This window comes from Tupaia chinensis, unplaced genomic scaffold (genome assembly GCF_000334495.1).
Source record: "Tupaia chinensis unplaced genomic scaffold, TupChi_1.0 Scaffold000513_1, whole genome shotgun sequence".
Lineage (NCBI taxonomy): Eukaryota > Metazoa > Chordata > Mammalia > Scandentia > Tupaiidae > Tupaia > Tupaia belangeri.
Window position 1 is genome coordinate 2,706,997 of NW_006160026.1, and position 22,587 is coordinate 2,729,583.

General features: G+C 41.3%; 1 protein-coding gene across 1 annotated transcript in view; it reads right to left on the bottom strand.

Annotated features, from left to right (window-relative positions):
- Nucleotides 1-22,587, bottom strand: part of ASAP1 (ArfGAP with SH3 domain, ankyrin repeat and PH domain 1) — a 359,138-nt gene that overhangs the window by 96,280 nt on the left and 240,271 nt on the right. Inside the window, exons 9-11 of the mRNA XM_027775016.1 lie at nt 13,047-13,122; nt 11,062-11,148; nt 902-1,002 (exon numbers count right to left, since the gene is read on the bottom strand). Coding sequence (XP_027630817.1) covers nt 902-1,002; nt 11,062-11,148; nt 13,047-13,122 — 264 coding nt within the window. The remainder of the gene's footprint in view (nt 1-901; nt 1,003-11,061; nt 11,149-13,046; nt 13,123-22,587) is intronic.

The following is a 22,587-nucleotide window of genomic DNA, read 5'->3' on the forward strand; positions in this document are numbered from 1 at the left end:
CCAGGACCTGAACCATGGTCAACTACATGCGAGTCCAGTGACATAGCCATTACACCAACTGCTGGTCCTGACACATTTCTTTCGAAGCAGAAGTATAGAAGCACATATATAGAAGCAATGAGAAAACAAAAAGCTTTTTTTAAAAACAGGATGACAATCAGCAATCAGCCAAGATTTCACTTATGCACTTGTTTGAGACAGAATCAGCTGATGAAGCAGCAGAAAGCAAGCCACTGCGGCAGGTGGGGGCGGGGGCGGGGGAGGCGTCACTTGAGGCTGGTGAGCAGGGCAGGGTGAAGAGCCGCATCTTCGTGCCTGAGATGGACATCACGTGCTTTATCACTTTTTTTTTTAAAGTCACTCTCAGTGTTAAGGAGAGCTGAACTGAAGAGACCAAGGAGGTGGCTTACTAATATGGCACAGGACAGATGACAGTGGCTCAGCCAAGGGCAGGGACCGCATGGACAGCGAGAAGTGTATTATTTTTCAAGTTAGATGTGAAAGAGCTGTGTCAGGCTGGCTGTTAGGAAGAAGAGAGCAGTCTAGCGGGCCCTAAGGCTGGGGTGTCGGTGGTTAGCGGGCATCCTCAGGCAGAGAAAACTGCAACAAATAAAAGCAGAGAAGTGGGTGGGTATGAGGTTGGCATTTGCTTGCTTCACGTGCTACTCTGTATATGCCTTCCTAACATTTCAAATCAGAGGTGCCACTGAGGGGTCACAGAACAATCACTGCTTCCCCTGAGGACAGCAGGGGAGGTCTCAGCCTTCTGTGAAGGAAACCAGGGTGCTAAAGCGAGTGCATCAGGAACCTTTTACGTGCGTGTTCCCTTTTGAGAGGCTGGGCAAAGTTCCCTGTAAGCATGCTCACCATCGCTAGGGCACTCGGGTGGGCTCATACGTACCCATCACTCTTCTTTAGCAGGTACCCCTTCTTTTCACTGCCATATTCCTTATTGCCCTGGAGCTGATGCATGCTGTATCCTCCTTGCCGGCTCTGAGAGTCCTAGAAGAGAAATCACAGACTAAACGAAAGCTGGAGATACTCCTCAAATCTGTACCTCTTTCTGCCACTGAGTCTTTCACTCATTGGTCAGGTCTAGGAGGACCATGGAACTCCAAGAGCTGGCAAGTCTCTGCTTTACTTTAGAGGAGGAAATAGGGGAGGCACACAATTGCCAGAGTCGCAAAGCAAGTCTGGGGTCCGGGTCTCTTCCTTTGGGTTCGGAACACTGGAAAATGGAAGATGACAAACCAAGCCCTTGCAATCTGAAGGGGTTCCTCCCTAAGGCAGCACTTTTTCTCCCTTCACAGAGTCTGCTCAACATCCCCAACAAAGGGGCACCTTTTGAGTGAGGGATTCATAATGCTGATAACGTTCTTGTTTTATAAATAACTAGCACTCTGTAAAATTTAATTATGAACATACTTTAATTTTAAAAATTTTTGTAGAGGGTGTATTTGCATGAGAGAGAGAAAAAGCGAAAGAAAAAAAAAGAGAGAGAGGGGCTGGCAGGTGGTTAAGGCAGTGGATTCCCACATGGCTGACTGCAGTTTGATTCCTGGACCTGGCAGCTTGCTTTCTCACTTTCCTCTTTCTTTCTCTCTCTCTCTCTCTCTCTGGTCGACTAAAAAAACAAACAAACAAACAAAGACAATGAATAAAATACATTTTAAAGAGAGAGAGAGGAGGAGGGATGCCATATTCCTTATTGCCCTGGAGCTGATGCATGCTGTATCCTCCTTGCCGGCTCTGAGAGTCCTAGAAGAGAAATCACAGACTAAACGAAAGCTGGAGATACTCCTCAAATCTGTACCTCTTTCTGCCACTGAGTCTTTCACTCATTGGTCAGGTCTAGGAGGACCATGGAACTCCAAGAGCTGGCAAGTCTCTGCTTTACTTTAGAGGAGGAAATAGGGGAGGCACACAATTGCCAGAGTCGCAAAGCAAGTCTGGGGTCCGGGTCTCTTCCTTTGGGTTCGGAACACTGGAAAATGGAAGATGACAAACCAAGCCCTTGCAATCTGAAGGGGTTCCTCCCTAAGGCAGCACTTTTTCTCCCTTCACAGAGTCTGCTCAACATCCCCAACAAAGGGGCACCTTTTGAGTGAGGGATTCATAATGCTGATAACGTTCTTGTTTTATAAATAACTAGCACTCTGTAAAATTTAATTATGAACATACTTTAATTTTAAAAATTTTTGTAGAGGGTGTATTTGCATGAGAGAGAGAAAAAGCGAAAGAAAAAAAAAGAGAGAGAGGGGCTGGCAGGTGGTTAAGGCAGTGGATTCCCACATGGCTGACTGCAGTTTGATTCCTGGACCTGGCAGCTTGCTTTCTCACTTTCCTCTTTCTTTCTCTCTCTCTCTCTCTCTGGTCGACTAAAAAAACAAACAAACAAACAAAGACAATGAATAAAATACATTTTAAAGAGAGAGAGAGGAGGAGGGAAGGAAGAGAGAGAATAACCCTTAACAAGGCCTGGTTACCCATAATCCTTTTTCCTCTATTTATCTATCCTGTCAGGATCCTGAGCATGCACACATGTATCCAGAGTGTTTTTTTAAGTTTCCAGGGCTGGGATTCAAATCATGGCTGGCCATGTGGGATCTACCTCCCTTTGCACAGTGCTTAATCGCTGTGCTGTGCAGCTGGCCCCGTACTTTGAGTTTAAAAAGCCAGTTCTATGGCAATGAAAGCACAGGACATGGTGAAGAGGGGGACACTAGTCAAACCAATCCCATGAATGCAAACAAGCTTGTTCTAGCACTAGCATGCCATGGGACTTAACCAGCCTCTAAAGACAGCATGAAAGAACCTTTACATTACAAAAATATAAGAAAATAAGTGAACAATGTTGAGATGTAAAATGGTAACATAGGTCTTTCGACATATAAAGAGGACAAAACATTCCCACAAAAAAGAATTGACTTACTCTCCTAGACTTCGATCAGGAAGGGCAAAAGCAACAGAGAAAAAGGCAGAACATTTAAAAACAGAGTTAATTTAGTTGAAAATTGTATTGCTTATAACTTACGTACTTTATATAACACATGCAGAAAACATCATCGTAAAGATAATTAATACCAGAAAGAGCACACGCACACACATCCATGTGCACGCCCCTTGAGAATCATAATAAACTTTGAGTGAAGGGTGTAACACATCTCTGCATCTACCAGGTGTTATTTCAGGTCACGCTGAGTAAGAAAAGAACTCTAGTCAATGGAAAAGCACAAGGTACACATTTCATCAAGATAAAATGGTTGGCAGACCTCAAGTGTGTAGGCGCAGGTCACCACCACCTTAAGTGAAACCCCAAACTGATTACTCGAAAAATCTAGTAAGAGCCACAGATTGTAGGAATATGTTTTTTTGTTTTCCCATATGAAGAGGACATGATAGATATTGCCAGTTCATAAGCAACACCTAAGACGTGATTGCTCAGAGGTGGGACGCTCAGTCCAACACTGGCTATTTATTGAGGACCGTGTACAGCATACCTTTAAAGCCAGAAGGGCTTCTTTCTGAGAGTCAGGATTCCTTTTGGACTCGATACAAATTAATGCTAGTAAAATAGCTGAAGGGAAATCTCAAGGAAAATGCACTTCTGGAAGGCTAGTCTCCATGTGATAAACTCTATTTAAAAACATGTGCTACAGACCTCCTAAAGCCAGGTTTTGAGAGCCCTGAAGACACGACCCTGGCTTTGAGATGAATGCTCATGCTCAGCTCACATCACTCTAGTGCTCTATGGTGCTCTCCCCAAAGGTAACTGAAAACGTCCAGGCAAGCCGACTTACATTAACAAGGTTACAAACTCAAGTTCTCTTAAGTTTTTTTTTTTTTTTTTAAATTTCATTTTCTTTTATACATTCAATCACATTATTATTTGGCTTACAAAATGGATATTTCAACAGGTGAACATTTCTCCCTAGTACAGTTGATAAAACTGCAAAATATCTTCAGATAATATCCCATTTCTTTGTGCCATTAATGCTTTGCCTCCCTATTTTTCTTCTAAATGTCCTTCCTCAGACCCTCCTCTTTCACACACACTAGATCTGGTATTTACATCTATATACTGTGTTTCTATATCCTTCAGTCAATCAGTCTCAGTCACAGAGTGCAGACACTCGGTACATATAAAGTGGGGACATACAATGCCTCTCCTCCATAGCCTGGCTTGCTTCACTCAGGAGTAAACCTTCCATATTCATCCACTTCCTGTCAAAAGCCAGGGTTTTTTTTTTTTTTTTTTAATGGCTGAAAAGTATTCTATTGAGTATATGTGCTACAGTTCTTTCTTAATTGGAACAATCTGTCTCTTATAGGCCAGCTTTTTTTCCACCTGAAACATCTAATTGGACAAGGTAAAGATAAATAACCTAGGGAGGAGGTGGAGCAGCGACTGGACCGAGATCTAGGACATTCCTGCAAAATCCCCCCATGTGTTTCTGTTCAATCAGGGCCCACAGCCTTGGAATGCCATGGCAATTTGGCTAAGTCCTTTCTGATAGGTATTTTCTCATGCTTTCTGGAGGGAGATGGGACGGAGGGACCATGTTAAATGTCACAGGCCAAAAGAGCAGCTTCCCTTCTGCCAGCACCTACAGTATAACAGTAAAGGGAGGAGGTTTCTGAAGTAGCAATGTGTACAGAATCCTAGTAAAGAACAAGTAGGACTGGGATCAGCAGTTAGCGTAATGGCTATGTCGCTGGACTCCCATGTAGTCAACCGTGGTTCGAGTCCCAGACCCGGAAGCTTAAACTCATGCCGGGCGCATGTGCGTGCGTGCCCAAGATCATGAGAAAGGAAGAGTGAAGAATCAGGGAGGAAGAGTGAATGGGATAAAACAAGAGGCAGGGATACAGGAAATCTCCAGTTCTCTGTCCTAATACAATGAAATTATACGAGAATTACTCAACTATGGATTTGGACTCAGGAATCTTTGCCCATATTGATATCTCCAAAACATTAAAAACAATAACATTTTCAAAATTTTTATTCTTTGGGACCAGCAGTTAGCAAAATGGCTATGTCACTGGACTCCCACGTAGTCAACCACAGTTCGAGTCCTGGACCTGACAGCTTAAACTCATGCCGGGTGTGTGTGCGTGCGTGCCCAAGATCCCGAGAGGGGAATGGAGGAGAAGGGATTGCAGCATGGCCATCCCCCCTGGGGGGTGATTTCTCACTTTCTGTCTGTCTCTCTCTGTCTTCCTGGCAAGTGCACAAGCCCTTTAGCAAAACAAAAACCAAAAAACAAAAAACCTCCCCCCAAATTTTTATTCTTTCATATATTTAAGGTTTCTGTCATGGGTCATATGCACTTCCTAGAAAGACACAGAAGGAGATAGAGAGAGGGAGATGAGAAATTGCCTCTTCTCCCGGTGGGGGAGATGGCCACACTACAATCCCTTCTCCTCCATTCTTCTTTCACAATTTTGGGTATGCCTGCACAGGTGCCTGGCAGGATTTTTAAGCTACTAAGTCCAGGACTCGAACCATGGTCAGCCATGTGGGAACCCAGCATCTTAACCACCAAGCCTCCTGCTGATGCAAATATTAATTTCTTGTAAGTTTTTTTTTTTTTTTTAAATTTCATTTTCTTTTATACATTCAATCACATTATTATTTGGCTTACAAAATGGATATTTCAACAGGTGAACATTTCTCCCTAGTACAGTTGATAAAACTGCAAAATATCTTCAGATAATATCCCATTTCTTTGTGCCATTAATGCTTTGCCTCCCTATTTTTCTTCTAAATGTCCTTCCTCAGACCCTCCTCTTTCACACACACTAGATCTGGTATTTACATCTATATACTGTGTTTCTATATCCTTCAGTCAATCAGTCTCAGTCACAGAGTGCAGACACTCGGTACATATAAAGTGGGGACATACAATGCCTCTCCTCCATAGCCTGGCTTGCTTCACTCAGGAGTAAACCTTCCATATTCATCCACTTCCTGTCAAAAGCCAGGGTTTTTTTTTTTTTAATGGCTGAAAAGTATTCTATTGAGTATATGTGCTACAGTTCTTTCTTAATTGGAACAATCTGTCTCTTATAGGCCAGCTTTTTTTCCACCTGAAACATCTAATTGGACAAGGTAAAGATAAATAACCTAGGGAGGAGGTGGAGCAGCGACTGGACCGAGATCTAGGACATTCCTGCAAAATCCCCCCATGTGTTTCTGTTCAATCAGGGCCCACAGCCTTGGAATGCCATGGCAATTTGGCTAAGTCCTTTCTGATAGGTATTTTCTCATGCTTTCTGGAGGGAGATGGGACGGAGGGACCATGTTAAATGTCACAGGCCAAAAGAGCAGCTTCCCTTCTGCCAGCACCTACAGTATAACAGTAAAGGGAGGAGGTTTCTGAAGTAGCAATGTGTACAGAATCCTAGTAAAGAACAAGTAGGACTGGGATCAGCAGTTAGCGTAATGGCTATGTCGCTGGACTCCCATGTAGTCAACCGTGGTTCGAGTCCCAGACCCGGAAGCTTAAACTCATGCCGGGCGCATGTGCGTGCGTGCCCAAGATCATGAGAAAGGAAGAGTGAAGAATCAGGGAGGAAGAGTGAATGGGATAAAACAAGAGGCAGGGATACAGGAAATCTCCAGTTCTCTGTCCTAATACAATGAAATTATACGAGAATTACTCAACTATGGATTTGGACTCAGGAATCTTTGCCCATATTGATATCTCCAAAACATTAAAAACAATAACATTTTCAAAATTTTTATTCTTTGGGACCAGCAGTTAGCAAAATGGCTATGTCACTGGACTCCCACGTAGTCAACCACAGTTCGAGTCCTGGACCTGACAGCTTAAACTCATGCCGGGTGTGTGTGCGTGCGTGCCCAAGATCCCGAGAGGGGAATGGAGGAGAAGGGATTGCAGCATGGCCATCCCCCCTGGGGGGTGATTTCTCACTTTCTGTCTGTCTCTCTCTGTCTTCCTGGCAAGTGCACAAGCCCTTTAGCAAAACAAAAACCAAAAAACAAAAAACCTCCCCCCAAATTTTTATTCTTTCATATATTTAAGGTTTCTGTCATGGGTCATATGCACTTCCTAGAAAGACACAGAAGGAGATAGAGAGAGGGAGATGAGAAATTGCCTCTTCTCCCGGTGGGGGAGATGGCCACACTACAATCCCTTCTCCTCCATTCTTCTTTCACAATTTTGGGTATGCCTGCACAGGTGCCTGGCAGGATTTTTAAGCTACTAAGTCCAGGACTCGAACCATGGTCAGCCATGTGGGAACCCAGCATCTTAACCACCAAGCCTCCTGCTGATGCAAATATTAATTTCTTGTTAAAACAATAATTCTTGTTCTCGAAACCCTTGTCATTAAACTAAACTTCCCTTTATTTGCCCACATAATTCCTGGGTCTGTCTACATGCCTTGAAAGTATGTATTTGTAACCTTAACTCATTTATTAACATTTAAAATAAAAGCCCAAATTAAAAAATAAAAGTAATTATCCTTTTTTAAAAATAAAAATTCAGATACTAATACTAATTCATAAAAACTATTATATTCTGTAAATTTACTATTAAGATATTCCTTACATATATCACTAGCCTAAGTTAACCTTAAATTCTGAATAAAACTTAGATCTGAATGGATCCAGCTTTAGATCAGATAAATAAACTTTTGAAAATTAATAAAGCAGGGCCAGCAGGTGGTGTGGTGGGTAAGGGTGCTGGACTCCCACATGGTCGACCATGGTTAAATTCCTGGACCAGGTGGCTCTCTCACTTTCTCTCTCGTTCTGTCCTTCTCTGGTCAAAATTAAAATAAGTAAATAAATAAATAAAGTTAAATAAAATAATCCTTTAAAAAAGTGGATAAAGCTGGAGAACTCTGGGCTCTGATCTCATGAAACTGAGTAGAAAGTAAGCAATGTATTTCTGAAGTCCAGCTTAAACAATCTGAAAGTACTGGGTTTTAGGGCTTCATAAAGTGACATCAATTTTTATGGTGCACCTTGAGAAATGATGGCCATTCAACCTCCTTAGCAGGGCATTCCTGATAAATAAAAAGAGGATTTTCTTCTTTGAGAAAGTAGATATTGGAGAGTTATCAACACTAATAATAACTTTAAAATATATAGACACAACTGGAAGAATAAATAGACCTCAAATCCTTTCATAGCATAAAAAAAAAAAATCAACCACGTTTTCAAAGAAGTGAAAAACTCATTGAAATGAAAAACTCCTGCTGGCAAAAATATAAAACTAAACACAAACAACTTCAAATAAAACCCTGGGGAAATTTCTTGATGTGTGCTAGAAAATGTAAACTATGGAATGAAACGATGCTATTACCTTTTAGTTCAATTTCCTCTTCTCTATTGACAGTACAGACAAATCACCTTACTTTTTGATTTGAAAATCTCATTAACATATAAAATACATTATTAAGGAGTAAAATCTGAAATCTTTTGAAACTGCAAGCAATTACACACTCACTGACTTAATGGTTCTATAAATGTTCCTGGTACCCAATTTAAAACTAACCCTCTACTACTGAAGCTCCCAATACTAACGTAAAGTACTGAGCAGTTTCTGGGTGCGAGGTAAGGCGCCACCAGACGCCATAAAGGAGAGAGACAACCAAGCACACCGTCTGTCCAACTTGTACACTGCACGGTGACAGCTGGTAAGAGTCTGTCAGCAGAATCAAGCAAAAAAAGCTGAAACTTTTAGAATGATTTAGCATATCCTAAATGTGATTTATGGATATCACCATTAAAAAGAAGATATTTTTCAACCCTGAAAAGAGTTATGTAGCAATAGTTCTTCTGGGAGGTTAGGCTACTATAAAAGCTTAAGATTAATTTCATAGAACATTTGCCAAAAGACAATTAAAAACCCAAATTGATTTTTTCTTTTTTTTTTTTGGAGAGGTTTTTGCTATAGGGCACGTGCGCTTGCCAGAAAGACAGAGAGACAGAAAGCGAGAAATCACCCCTCAGGGGGGATGGCTACACCGCATCCCTTCTCCTCCATTCTCCTTGGGATCTTGGACATGCACGCACATGCACCCGGCGTGAGTCTCAAGCCACTGGGTCTGGGATGTGAACCACGGTCGACTACATGGGAGTCCAGCGACATAGCCATTATGCTAACTGCTGGTCACATGTCTTTTAGATTGATACTCTTCTCAAATAATAGTACTTTGGCTAAAACTCTGGTGGATATTCTCTTTCACAGTTAATCTAAGTCATTCAAAATCACTACTTCTGAACATATTTTGCAACAAGATGATGAACATGAGAAAAGAATAGGTGTGCTGTGGAAGATCGATTTTACTTGTAAAATACTTCGGACTGGATGTGGTGCTAATAAATATACACCATTTACTCTTTTGGGGTGGAATTGAATCATGTGCATTTCATCATGCACTCTGTTGGCTGATACGCAACTCTTTGTCAGCTAGAATTCATCACTCTCTCAAAAAGCAGAAAGGGACATTAATAGTCCCTGTCACCCCCACCTCCCCTTTGCTCTATTGCTTTTACACTGAGAAATGTTTCAAGGAGACCCCTTCTAACAGGATTTGTATGTTGGCAACAAGTACCTCAAAGAGTACAGCATAGCTGGGCTGCAGTCTGAAGTCTCCTGGGGTTCTGATACTTAGAAGTTCTGTTAAAACCCGTCTGAGACCACAAGCCACAGGTGCAGCTGCTGCCTGAGAGTCTGGGACCCAGGTTCAGACGCGCCTCAATGCACACAGGTCTTCTTGGCCATCATGCCCACCCCAGGTCAGCACGTGTTGTGTTAAAGGGTTTTCACTTCTCACCTAACCAAAACCCACTGTGTTTACCAACACTGGAGTTAGAGAAGCAAAACAATAGAGGGTTACATTCACTTAGTATCAAATACTTCGGGGTTGCTTTGAAGGATTACGTGTCTCTGATGCAGGTTTCCATGCTGTAGGGGAGCTGCTTTGTCTTTGCTCCGGACACATGAATCCCTTTTAGAGATTTGAAGAATTCAAAAAAACTGAGTTTGCCACTGTTGTGAGATGTTAAGGAATTGATGATATAAAAAATGCTGTGTTTTACGTGCTTATTAAATATGTCATTTAAATAGGGCAATAAATTCATAATAATTTCATAAACTGATCAGGCACTCTGGCTTCATCCCAATGTAACAAATGGTGCCTTCCACTTCATTTATCCTGACTATGAAGTCTGCGTTCCTTAGGGTGATATCCAAGGTCCTCCACAATCAGGTCTGAATGTCGAGTACCTCAGAAAGTATTCCTCAGTTCTCCACTCACTCTGCCCCAAGCTGTCACCCAATTCTGCCAGGCAGTGTCCCAACTCTGAGGCTTTTAGGCCTTTCTTCTCTGGTTGCAGGCCACTTCCCAACATTATCTCTAACAGCACCAATATCACCAGAGACGTGCCTAGTTGCTCATATGGTTGACTTGCTCCATAGACAATGAGCTCCTAGGTGGGAAGGACTATAGCTTAACCCCTAGGATGGTGTCTGGTACACAGTAGTTATTAATCAAATACTTGCTAAATGACATTTATAATTAAGGGTTTGTACTGCATTCATCTAAGATCTAATATGCACTGTATACTGCGTCTCCATATCCAAGGATGAGATGACCTTATTTTTATTTGTGGGATAAAGCTTCTATGAAATTATACATCAAAATATTTCTCTATTTCCCTGGCAAAATAGAACATGCCCCTTTTAGTTGCCCAGTAAAATAAAGATGGTCTAAAAAGGAGTCATGGGGTGTACTTCTTACCCTTTAACAGGCTGAAGGTACACTCATAAAGACCACATCTTTAGAGTCAGGACTGAAGAGCTATAGTCACTGACTTGAGATGGGGCATCTTTTTTACAAGGAAGGAAAGGGAACTAAACCACAGGGTCTACACTGGGCAACATGGTACACACACATTTGCATCTTATATTTGTCTCCACAAAAAAGCTATCAATGTACCTGTTTTGCAGATCGAAAACACAAAGGGATTGCAAGTAACCTCACTTACACCATTACCCTGTCGGAAACATATAAATCACCTACTTCTTTCTGATCAAGTTGAAGAGAGGACTTTATTAAGTCTCGGAGTGCAGTTAGCTGTTTCTTTTCTTCATCCTGGGTCTGTTTTATCTATGAAAGAGAACATTAGTTCTATTACTTAACATTTATGCTTTTATGAGCAGAGTTTAATTTATCCAAATCCACTGTTCATCAAACAATTCACTTGTGTAGTTGGTTATGTTATTAAAGTCCTTCATACTGTCTTGTTCTAGATACGAGTGGCAGTCTTTTCACCTAATACAAGTACCAGTGAGTTTTGAAATTAGTGCGTAACACGATATACTTTCTTATTAAATAATATAATCTAGGCTAGAAAATTAACTCTGAAATACTATTTTCAACCAGGTTAAGAAATAACATTGAGGTAATTTGTTTCTGGATTTTCAAAAGGCGGTATTAGGAATATCACAATGGATGGAATGAGAAAACAGAGCGTCTTAAAAATGACCAGCAATTCAACAGATCAATGCATATATGAGGGGTCTTCAAAAAGTTTATGGAGACTATGCGTTATGAAAAAACTATGGGGCCAGCCAGACGACAAGATGGTTAAGGCAGCTGGATCTCCCATGGCCAACTGTGCGGTTTGAGTACTGGACCCAGAGCCTTGAAAACCACCATGAGTGCATGTGCATGCCCAAATCCTGAGAGGAGAATGGAGAAGGGACTGCAGTGTGGTTATCCCCTTTGGGGATGCTTTCTCACTTTCCCTCCCTTCCCTGCTCTCTTGTGTGGTTATGGGCACACATCCTATAGCAAAAAAAAAAAAAAAAAGAAAAAAAAAAAGAAAAAACTGCATACATGTCATTTTTTATACACCCAAAATAAACTCATACTTTAATTCCGTTTTTTTCCCAATTTTTAAAGTCTCCTCATATCTGAAAGTTCACACAGCACTAAACAAGGACAAGATACTGTTGCTGCTTTTTATAATCGCCTGTGGTGTACATGTAATCTGAACTGTTAATTAGTGAAAGAAAATAATAGAACATACATGGTTCTGTATTTTTAAGTTATATGAGAGTATATGTATCTATAATTCCAAAACCCTACTTGAAGATATGTGGTCATACTCATGATAAACAAAGTTTTAGGATTATTCATCACCAAGTGGTTTATGGGCAATAAGCTTTGCATTTCTACATATAATTTTCTCAAAAATGTTTCCCATTTTCTGTTATGAAAGGAAGATGGTTCTCTCTGCAAAACTTAGATATTAGAAGAAAAAATATAAAACAAGAAAAAAAAAAACCTTAAGTCTGGCCACTCAGAGACAGACACTGAATTTTTATCCTTGTATGATCAAAAGGACACTCTTAGGTACACTTACTGTGCCTTGACTGGAGAGCCACATGAACCTGGTGGGTATACACCCTCCTCCTGCCCCTTCTCCCATAAAGGTCCTCTGGGATATCTGACCACTGATGACTTCTCTTACAGTGAAGCTTATCAGCCTAGGTTTGTATCAAGAGGTAATTTAACCTTTTCTATTTTTCTTTAATACTCTCTAGTACTGTACTATGGTTTATGTGTTCCCCTAAAATTCATGTGTTGAGATTTGGTTGTGATGGGATTAAGAGGGTGAAAACCTAATTCAAATCTATGGTGTTGGAAAGTGAAGCCTTTGGGAAGACATTAGGATTAAGGTCATTGGAGTTGGGCTGCCCTGATTGTCTTCTGGGGGGTTATCAGGAGAGGAAATGGGACAGAAAACAGACTGGATAGACACATTTCCTCTGCTCCATTCTTGTCCTTGTGATGTGATATCTCAAGGTTCTGCGAGACCTTGACCAGGTGCGGCCTCTCTACCTACAGACTGTGAGCTGAGTAAACTATTTTCTTAAGGGACTTAGACTCAGGTATTGTCTGTTAATTAGCAACAGATCCTACTAGAATGTACAGATCTCAACTTTACTGACATTAATCCAGGGAAGTTAAAATGCATGTATTTTATAAAAAAAACTTACATTATATAAATCAGCAGCCAGTTTTTCAATGTACTGTTTCAATTTATCAGCTGTTTTCAAGCCATCTTGAAAGAAACTATAATGAAAAACATCAGAAATTTACCAGCAGAATAAAAAAAGAACCATAATTACCTGTAAAAATTTAAAAAAAGAAAAGTCCAGTGATTGACATAAAACAGTTACAAAGCTAATTTAAGTATTTTATAAGGATGTACCAACAAATAACTTATAGCTACCATAATCTACATCTCATAATCACAAAGACACTGCAAGCGATAGTCCCAATGCAGTGATTTCACCATGCGTGCCCTTCTATATAAAGATTGTCTGTTTGTGTCATAGTTTAATTAATTAATTTATTTATCTATATATTAATTAATTAATTAATTAATTCTTTTTTTTGGAGAGGTTTTTGCTATAGGGTGCGTGCGCTCACCAGACAGACAGAGAGAGACAGAGAGACAGAAAGTGAGAAATCACCCCACAGGGGGAATGGCCATGCCGCAATCCCTTCTTCTCCATTCTCCTCTCGGGATCCTGGGCACGCACACACACACGCCCGGCATGAGTTTTAAGCCACCGGGTCCAGGACGCAAACCGTGGTTGACTACATGGGAGTCCAGCGACATAGCCATTACGCTAACTGCTGGTCCCCATAGTTGAATTTAAAAGAGAGAGAGACAGACACGCACATTCACCAGGGGAACATTAAAGCCAATAGGACATTATCAAGAGAGAAGTGAGCGAACTAGAGATAAAGGCAGGAGGAGGATCAGCCTTCATTCAGTTCCCAAAGATATCTGTGTCCAACACACACTTGAAACACAGGACTTCAAAGCAATGGTACCAATGGATCTGGAAAATCTTATCCTACCACATATATAAAAAGGCTGCCTTATCTCACCTGGACAAGAGCTATCATCAGCTAGACAGCTGTCACATGCCCAGCGTTGCATGGAGCACTTTATACCAGTCACCACGTTTATTCAACTTTCAAGTACTTCAACCTCATCTCCATTTATTCAGAAGGGTAAACTGAGGCACGGGGTCTATAACTAGCTTACACAACTAGTAAACTGCAGGGTGGGCTTCAGAGGTCTAAACTGCAGGTCCACCTGATTCTGAAGCCAACTATCAAGGAAAGAGCTCGTCTCAGGAAGACATTTCTACTTATTGGGTCATCAGGAAAATCATGACACATTTTTTCACAGAAAAACAGAAAAATATGTCATGACTTTTCTAATAACCCAATATTATAGGTACCCAGTCTATGACATCAGTTTAGAGAAATATACAACAGATCTCCAGAAACGGGTGTTTGGAATTTTCTTTGGCCTACTGGCAATTTCTCTAACCATGACCCTGCAGCAGAGTACTTCTCAATGCACTTTATCTGTTCTGCTGTCTACAAATGCGGATGATCTTGGGGACAAAGACCATCTCATCTCCACTTCACAGTGGGCCCAGCACAGAGTGGCTCCTCAGTAAGTGGCTAGGAATGAATAAAACAGGATCCGGGCTTTTTAGGCACATCGTAGGAGCCATATTTTTAAAGGCTTAATACAAGTACAGTCAGTGGCAATAATACATCCTATTAGAACTGGCCCTCAGAGTGGTTAGTGCAATCTTGTCAGTTCCAAGATACTTTAAGGTTTCTATCTTTGGCAGGGAACACTTACTAAAATAAGGGAAAGAAACATTATCCTTTGAAAGTAAGCAACAGAGATAGAAGAGAGGGCTTGTGATTGACCATTCAACTGGAAAAACTACATTTAAACCCCAATTTTCTAACATTCAGGTTTTCGTGACAGCCGACAGAGATGCAACTTAAACCTCTCTGGAGAATGAAAGAACTCGTATGTTCTGTCCCTTGAATGGTTTCCAGTTTTATCTCCTATCATTTTCCTTTAAAAACTCCAGGCTCCCGCCATGCTACATTATTTCCATTTGCTTGTTCTTCCTCCTTGCTCCTTTACTCCCATCTCTGCAAACGCTGCTCTCTCTGCCTGGAATGCGCTTCCTTGCTATATAGCCACTGGCTGAACTCTCATTCTGCCGACACTCAGGTCAGCTGCTACAGCCTCCCTTGGTCTTGCCAGTCAAGGGGATGGAAGTGCGAAGTGCTGAGCACTTGTGCCCAGCCGAGATTCCAGCCTTAGTGTGGCTAGCATGGCTCTAGCATCTTTCACGTCAAGGAATGGGTGAATGCCAAGGAGGTAGAAGTATGGCTACAAGGTTGATCACAGCGAAACCTATTTGGTCTGATACTGCACTTAAATAATTCCTAGAAGAGGGTATTGAAGGTAGAACCCTAAGTATGAACTGACGCTGATGAGGACTTCTTACAGCAGAAACAGTGAAGGCTACAGGGCCAGCTAATTATGACTGAGAATCTGTGTCCAGAGATTTAATAGATATGGGATCTTGATGAGTCATTTTTACTTGTCTCAGTCTTGCTTTGCTCATGTCTAAATTGGGCAAATAACATGTATGAAACCACCCAGTAAAGTGTGGGGCAGTTAGAATGTGCTCTGGAGATGCACAGGTTTATCAAACAAAGACACATTTCCCTCCTGGAGGGATACAGATTCTTTGCAGGATTTTTATAAGTGTGTTTCATTTTCATTTTCAACACAAAGGGACTTTAGGAATGTTTATTAAAAAAAAAAAAAAGATGAACTGAATGAGAATACTCTAGATCTCTGTTTTTCAATATGGAAGCCACCGGTCATAAGTGGCTATTTAAAATAAGTTAAAAATTCAGTTCCTGAAGTTTCACTAGCCATCTTTTAAGGGTTCCCTAGGCAAATGTAGCTAGTGGGTACCATGTTAGGCAGCAGAGTATGAACGTTTCTATCCCCGTGGCAGAGAGTCTGAACAAGTTCATCACTAAAGCAAAGGTGATGAAGATTTCCACCATCACAGGTTCTACTGGTCAGAGCTACTCTACATAAAGAACAAACAGGCCAGCAGATGGCATGGACGTTGAGGTGGCTGGATCCCACATGGTCGACTATGTGGTTTAAATCTTTGAGCCAGCAGCTTGGAAGACATACTGGGCATGCTATGTGTACATGCCTAAAATCCTGAGAGGAGGAGGACCATGGCATGGCCACAATCTCTGTTTCTGTCTACCACTGAGCACACATGCCCTATGGCAAAACCCAACAAAAAACCAAACAAGGTTGGCCTTGTAGCCTACTGGTTAAAGGAGCTAGATCCTACATGGCTGACTGTTGTTTGAATCCCAGCACTGACGGCTTGAAAAACACACTGGATGTGTGTATATACATGCCCAAAATCTTCACAAAGGGAGGGAAAAAGAGATTCAATGTGACCATGCCCCAGTAGGGGGTGCTTTCTCTCTCTCCAACTTTCTCTGATGAGCACATGCACCCTCAGGCAATGAAAATAACAAAATAATAATAATTTCTTTAAAGGTTTCTGCTGTAGTGTGGATGTGCTCAGAAAGAGACAGAGAGAGGAAGTGAGAAATCCACAACTCTCCTCCTCCCCAAGGGGAATAGCCACATGGCATTCCCTTCTCCTCCATTCTCCCCTTAGGATTTCAGGCACACATACACAAATGCCCAGAGTGATTTTCAAATCACCAGGTTCTGGGCTTGAACTGCATCACCCATGTGGGAGTCCAGTGCCTTAAACACCATGCCACCTACAGGCCCCAGAATAAACACAGTTGAACAGCATGCAAGGCATAATCCCATTTTTTTTTTTTTTTGGAGAGATTTTCACTGTAGGGCGCATGCGCTCGCCAGACAGACAGAGAGAGACATAGAGACAGAAAGCAAGAAATCACCCCTCAGGGGGGATGGTCACGCCGCAATCCCTTCTCCTCCATTCTCCTCTCGGGATCTTGGGCACGCACGCACACGCGCCCGGCGTGAGTTTTAAGCCACTGGGTTCGGGACACGAACCGCAGTCGACTACGTGGGAGTCCAGCGACATAGCCATTATGCTAACTGCTGGTTCCCCCATTTTTGTAAACATGATAAACCAGATACATAAGTCCAGTAGACTTCTTTTGAAGAGATTATAGGATTTTAAAATTTATCCTTAACAAGATTTTCTAGATATTTCTCCCCCAAGAAGGATCATATTACACTCAGGCAAAACAAAACTGAAGAATCGACATTTAGACTGGAAGGGCACGATCGAGGTGTGTCCCTTGCAAGGTCATCCTAGAGCCAACTTCTACTATAGTCTTCAGTAAACAGCAGGAGTGGAGGACTGGTTGCAGGACTCTCTTCTGAACAAAGTGCTCGTGGTAGCCAGGAACCCCACAAACAGCCAAGTGTAACATGCTGTCTACTGCACTGTCCTCTGGTGACCCTCTGTGCTGGAGCTTGAGATGGGGTGGGACACAGCCCCACATTTCCCTGAGGGCAGAGGGCTTCCTGGTCCCCTTTTTGTTCCTTCCTCTATTTTAGTTGGTTCTAGTTCAGTGAGGAGTCAAGCGCTGAAGAGTAAAATGCACTCACATGTGGCTCTAACATTACTCTGTGTCTAACTGTGGACAGGTTACAGACCTGACTGAATATCAGCTGCTTATCTCCAAATGTGGATTCCTTCTAGCTTCAAGAGGCATCAGATGAACTACTACAGATAAATGTGTCCCAACAACTGACAGGTGAGGGCACAAGTGTAAATTCTGATCAGCTATCACAGAATTTAACACGTATAGGAGGAAATGACCTCTGTAACAGTCCATTGTCCCTTGGTCAGTTTATGATTATTGTTCGAATCCCAGCACTGATGACTTGAAAAACACACTGATGTATGTGTACGTGCATGCCCAAAATCTTAACACGGGAGAGGATAGAAGGGATTCAATGTGCCCATGCTCCAGTAGGGGGTGCTTTCTCTCTCTGTCTCCATTTTTCTCTGATGAGCACATGCACCCAGGCCAATGACCCCAACTCCATGGGGACAGAGTCTGCTCCTTGTGCTCTAGACTCTTCTGGACCTCCCTCACCCAGTGCATCTCTTTATCTGGCTCTTCATCCATTTGTGTCCTTTATAATAAATTGTGTAAGTCAATAAAAGTGAAAAAAAGGCTCATTATAACCCAAGGAAATCAGTAATTATTGTTATCACCATGTAGGACAGAAAACAAAACTGAGGCCCAGAGAAGCTGAGTGGCCTGACTAGGGTCATCAAGTCACTGACAGAACTGGGATTTGAAAGTGAGTTTTTCTATCTCTGGAGCACAGGTCACTAACAAGTTGGTTGGTGTGGGTCTAAATTTCAGCTGTACCACTTAAAAACAGCGTAATCTTTGGACCCCCGAGACTCAGTGTCCTCAAACAGGAAACAAAGACAGCCTCATGTACCTTGGAGAGCTCTCATGAGCACTAGCTCTAACATACTTTCCAGGACAGGCACAGAGAAGTACTTTAATACATGATGGCAAAAGGCCAACTAAATAGGTCTCATTATTTCTCTGACCTTAGGGAAAAGAAACTGATGCCATGTTTTAAATAAGCAGCTTGAAAGAAACATTACCATATTTTAATGACCGGAACTTTAGAAAAATGTTAAGTTGCCATCTGATGCATAGAGGGCCTCACATCTACGCGGACAGGCTCAGCTTTCAGACACATGGCTGCAGGGCAAGCTCGTGAAGGTCTAACCGTCATTCGGCCACTGGGCAGTATGGATCCTCCTTGGAAAGAACTAGAACGTGTGTTTCCCAAAAGTCATTCTGTCCAAAGGTGATAGGGAAGAAAAACCAGGAGAGATGAGAGGATCTCCTTGATTCCCCTTATCACAGATTCTGTTTGGCTTGGGTTAGAAGGAGATGCTATTTGGCTACAGGCTGAAAGGTTCAGAGAACAGAATTACATTTTTCAAAAGTTAGGATATCTTGGAGTACATGGAGATCATTTATTAAACTACAAAATATGTCAAAAACCAAAGTGATCCACTAACAAGCCCACCATCAACCCCTCCTGAAAGCCTGATTTTCAAGCTTCAGCCTTTGACTAAGTCAGGTGCTGATTTCTGGCATTCCAGGTAACAGATTTTTTTCTTCCAGATACTTCCATGTATCCCCTTGGTATTAAGAAAATGTACAGCAGTTAAAGTCCTAATTAACCGCATCTGAATTGTCAACATACGTCCTTGGTCAAAGAGTGGTATGCTGAGCTCGCATAAGAAAATTATTATTATTATTGTTATTTTTAAAATACAGGTTTAATCTAATAAAAAAAAAAAAGGTATACTCTCGAAGAGCGTGCCCTGGAGTTAGAGAACTGGGTCAAAGACTCAGTTCCATTACCTTGTAGCTAATACACTCTATTGAAGGCATGGAAACAAAACAAAACTCTTTTTGTTTTGGTGTGTGTGTGTGTGTGTGTGTGTGTGTGTGTGTGTGTGTGTGTGTTTTGCATTCTTTCTATTGAGAAACTAATGTAACATAAAATTAATCATTTTAAAAAAAGAATTATTTTATTATTATTGCTATTTAGTTTGACTAGAGAGATAGACAGAGAGAGAGAGAAGGAAAGTGAAAAAGCAAGCTGCCAGGTCTGGGACTCCAACTATGGTCGGCCATGTGGGAGTTCATTGCCTTAACTACCATGCCACGTGCTGGTCCCCAAGTTTACTATTTTAAAATGTACTGCTTCTTCAGTTGTTTTTAGCATATTTAGGATGTTGTATAGCCATCATCACTATATAATCCCAAAACATTTTTATTGCCAAAAAGCAGCTCTGTACATGTTAGCAATGACACTATTTTTCTCTTCCCCTATCCACTGACAACCTCTAATCTGCTTTCTATCTCTATAGATTTGCCTTTCCTGGACATTTCATGTAAATGGAATCAGACAATGCATCATCTTTTGTGTTTGGCTTCTTAGTACAATGGTTTTTGTTTTCATGGGGGGCATTTTTGATAGGGTCTCACCTTGTCACAATTCTGCCCCAGCCTCACAGTTGGCTGAGAATATGGGTGTGCATCTTGCTCAGCCTGTTTAGAAACTTCCACATGGCCCAACCTCCTGCAGCTGCACCCTACTACTAGTGCTGCTGAGGCCGAGTCACCACTGAGCATGTTTCAAAAGTTCACCCATACTGTAGCATGTACAATAATACTACACTCCTTTTTATGGTTCAATGTTTTTCTGTGTGAATATACCATATTTTGTTTGCTCTTTTATTAGCTGTTGAATATTTGGGTGTTTCCACATTTTAAACAATGTAAAAAATGCTGCTATAAATATTCATGTATGTACCTTTTGTTGAAATGTTTTCAAATACCTAGAAGAGGAATTGCTGGGTCACATGATAAGTGATTTTTTTTTTTTTTTTTTTAGGTTTTTGCCATAGGAATATGTACTTGCAGGAGAGAGGCAGAGAGAGAGAGAGAGAGAGAGAGAGAGAGAGAGAGAGAGGGAGAAATTATTTGTAGAGGTGGATGGTCATGCTGCAATCTCTTCTCCATTCTCCTCTGGGGATTTTGGGCATGCATGCACATGTGCCTGGCAAGATTTTCAAGTCACCAGGTCCAGGACTTGTACCATGGTTGGTCACGTGAGAATCTAGTGTCTTAACCACCACACCACCTACTGGTCCCTCTACATTTATTGTTACAAACTGTTTTCTGAAGCAGTTGTACCATTTTATCCTCCTACCAGCAATTTGTAGGTTTCTACATCTTCACTAAGACTTATTTTCCATTTATTTGTGTGTATGTTTAATTATAACTATCCTAGGGTTATATGAAGTGATATCTCATTGTAGTTTTGATTTGCATTTCCCTAATGGCTAATGATGTGAAACATCTTTTTATGTAATTTTTGGGCTATTTATATAACTTTTTTTGAGAAACGGTTATTCAGGAAACCAGCAGTTAGCGTAATGGCTATGTCCCACGTAGTCGACCGCGGTTCACGTCTCGGACCCGGTGGCTTAAATCTCACGCCGGGTGCGTGTGCGTGCGTGCCCAAGATCCCGAGAGGAGAATGGAGGAGAAGGGATTGTGGCGTGACCATCCCCCCTGGGGGGTGATTTCTCACTTTCTGTCTCTAAGTCTCTGTCTGTCTGGCGAGCGCATGCGCCCTATAGCGAAAACCTCTCCAAAAAAAAAAAAAAAAAAAAAAAAGAAATGGTTATTGAGATTCTTTAAACATTTAAAGAATTAGGTTAACTCTTTGTTGTTGAGTTTTTTTATATGCTAGGTACTAGACCTTTGACAGATAGATGATTTTCAAGTATTTTTCTTATTGTGTAGGTTGTCTTTTCACTTTCTTGATAGTATCCTTTCATAAACAAGTTTTTAATTTATGTTTAAAGATTTATTTAATTTTAGTTATTATTATTTTTTATTTTGACCAGAGAGAGAAGGAAAAGTGAGAAAGCAAGGCATCAGGTCTGGGACTCAAACTGTAGCAGTCCATCACTTAAACCACTGTTAGACTATTTTGGCCTAAAATGGCTCTGTACTCCCACTGTACTCCCACACTTGGATTCCTATGGATAAGCCAAAATCATACACGTTAGGCTGTTTTTCAAGGCTGGCTGGTAGGTTACAGTCAATTACAGGCATCCTACCTTTAAAACTGTGTGAATACAGACAAACTTCAGAAGGTAAACAACCCAAATTGTTTCCCTACCTCATTCCTTCCCTTTTGTTTTTGTACATCACGTTCCCATTCCTGTACCCACCGCTTTCCTTTTCCAGAACTTAAATACTAAGTTGACCATGAGGCTAGCCAGAGTTTTCCGGAAGTCCGGGGACAACCACCCAATTTAAATCCTGTTAAGATTTGCTCTATTAAAACTCGACTCTATTAAATTACCTGGTTTATTTTAATTGATTGATTGATTGATTGGAAAGGTTTTTGCTATAGGGTGCGTGCGCTCGCCAGAAAGACAAGAGTTAGAAAGCGAGAAATCACCCCCCAGGGGGGTGGCCATGCTACAATCCCTTCTCCTCCATTCTCCTCTTGGGATCTTGAGCATGCACGCGGGACTTGAACCGCAGTCAACTACATGGGAGTTCAGTGACATAGCCATTACACTAACTGCTGGTCCCTTATTTCATTTTATTTTTTAACACCACCATGCCACCTGCTGGACCCAAATTTTTAATTTTGAAGTCCTATTTATTTTTTTCTTTGGTTTCCTGTACTTAATTTATTTTGATACATTTATCAAACATCTACTAATTGAATGAATATGACTTTGGGCATGTTACTGCTTCTTTCTGAGCTATAATTTTCAGACTGTTGTGAAAATTAAATGAGAAAATACATGTAAAGAACTTTGCCAGGGTCTATACACTCTGGTTTAATTATTGTCTGTAAGATGAAGGACAACAAAGTAATGTTTGTAAATGCTCTTGACTGAAGATTATACTTGTTAGCTGTGGTGAGCAAGAAGATAATATGTTTGTTATGAAAGCAGCATGTTACTGACACTGTATGTATTTGAAAGGGAGGAGCAATTAGTGTGGGCGAGTTGAAATGGGTATGAAAAAGCTGAGAGCTCTTCTTTCTGCTCCCTTTATTTTTCCACT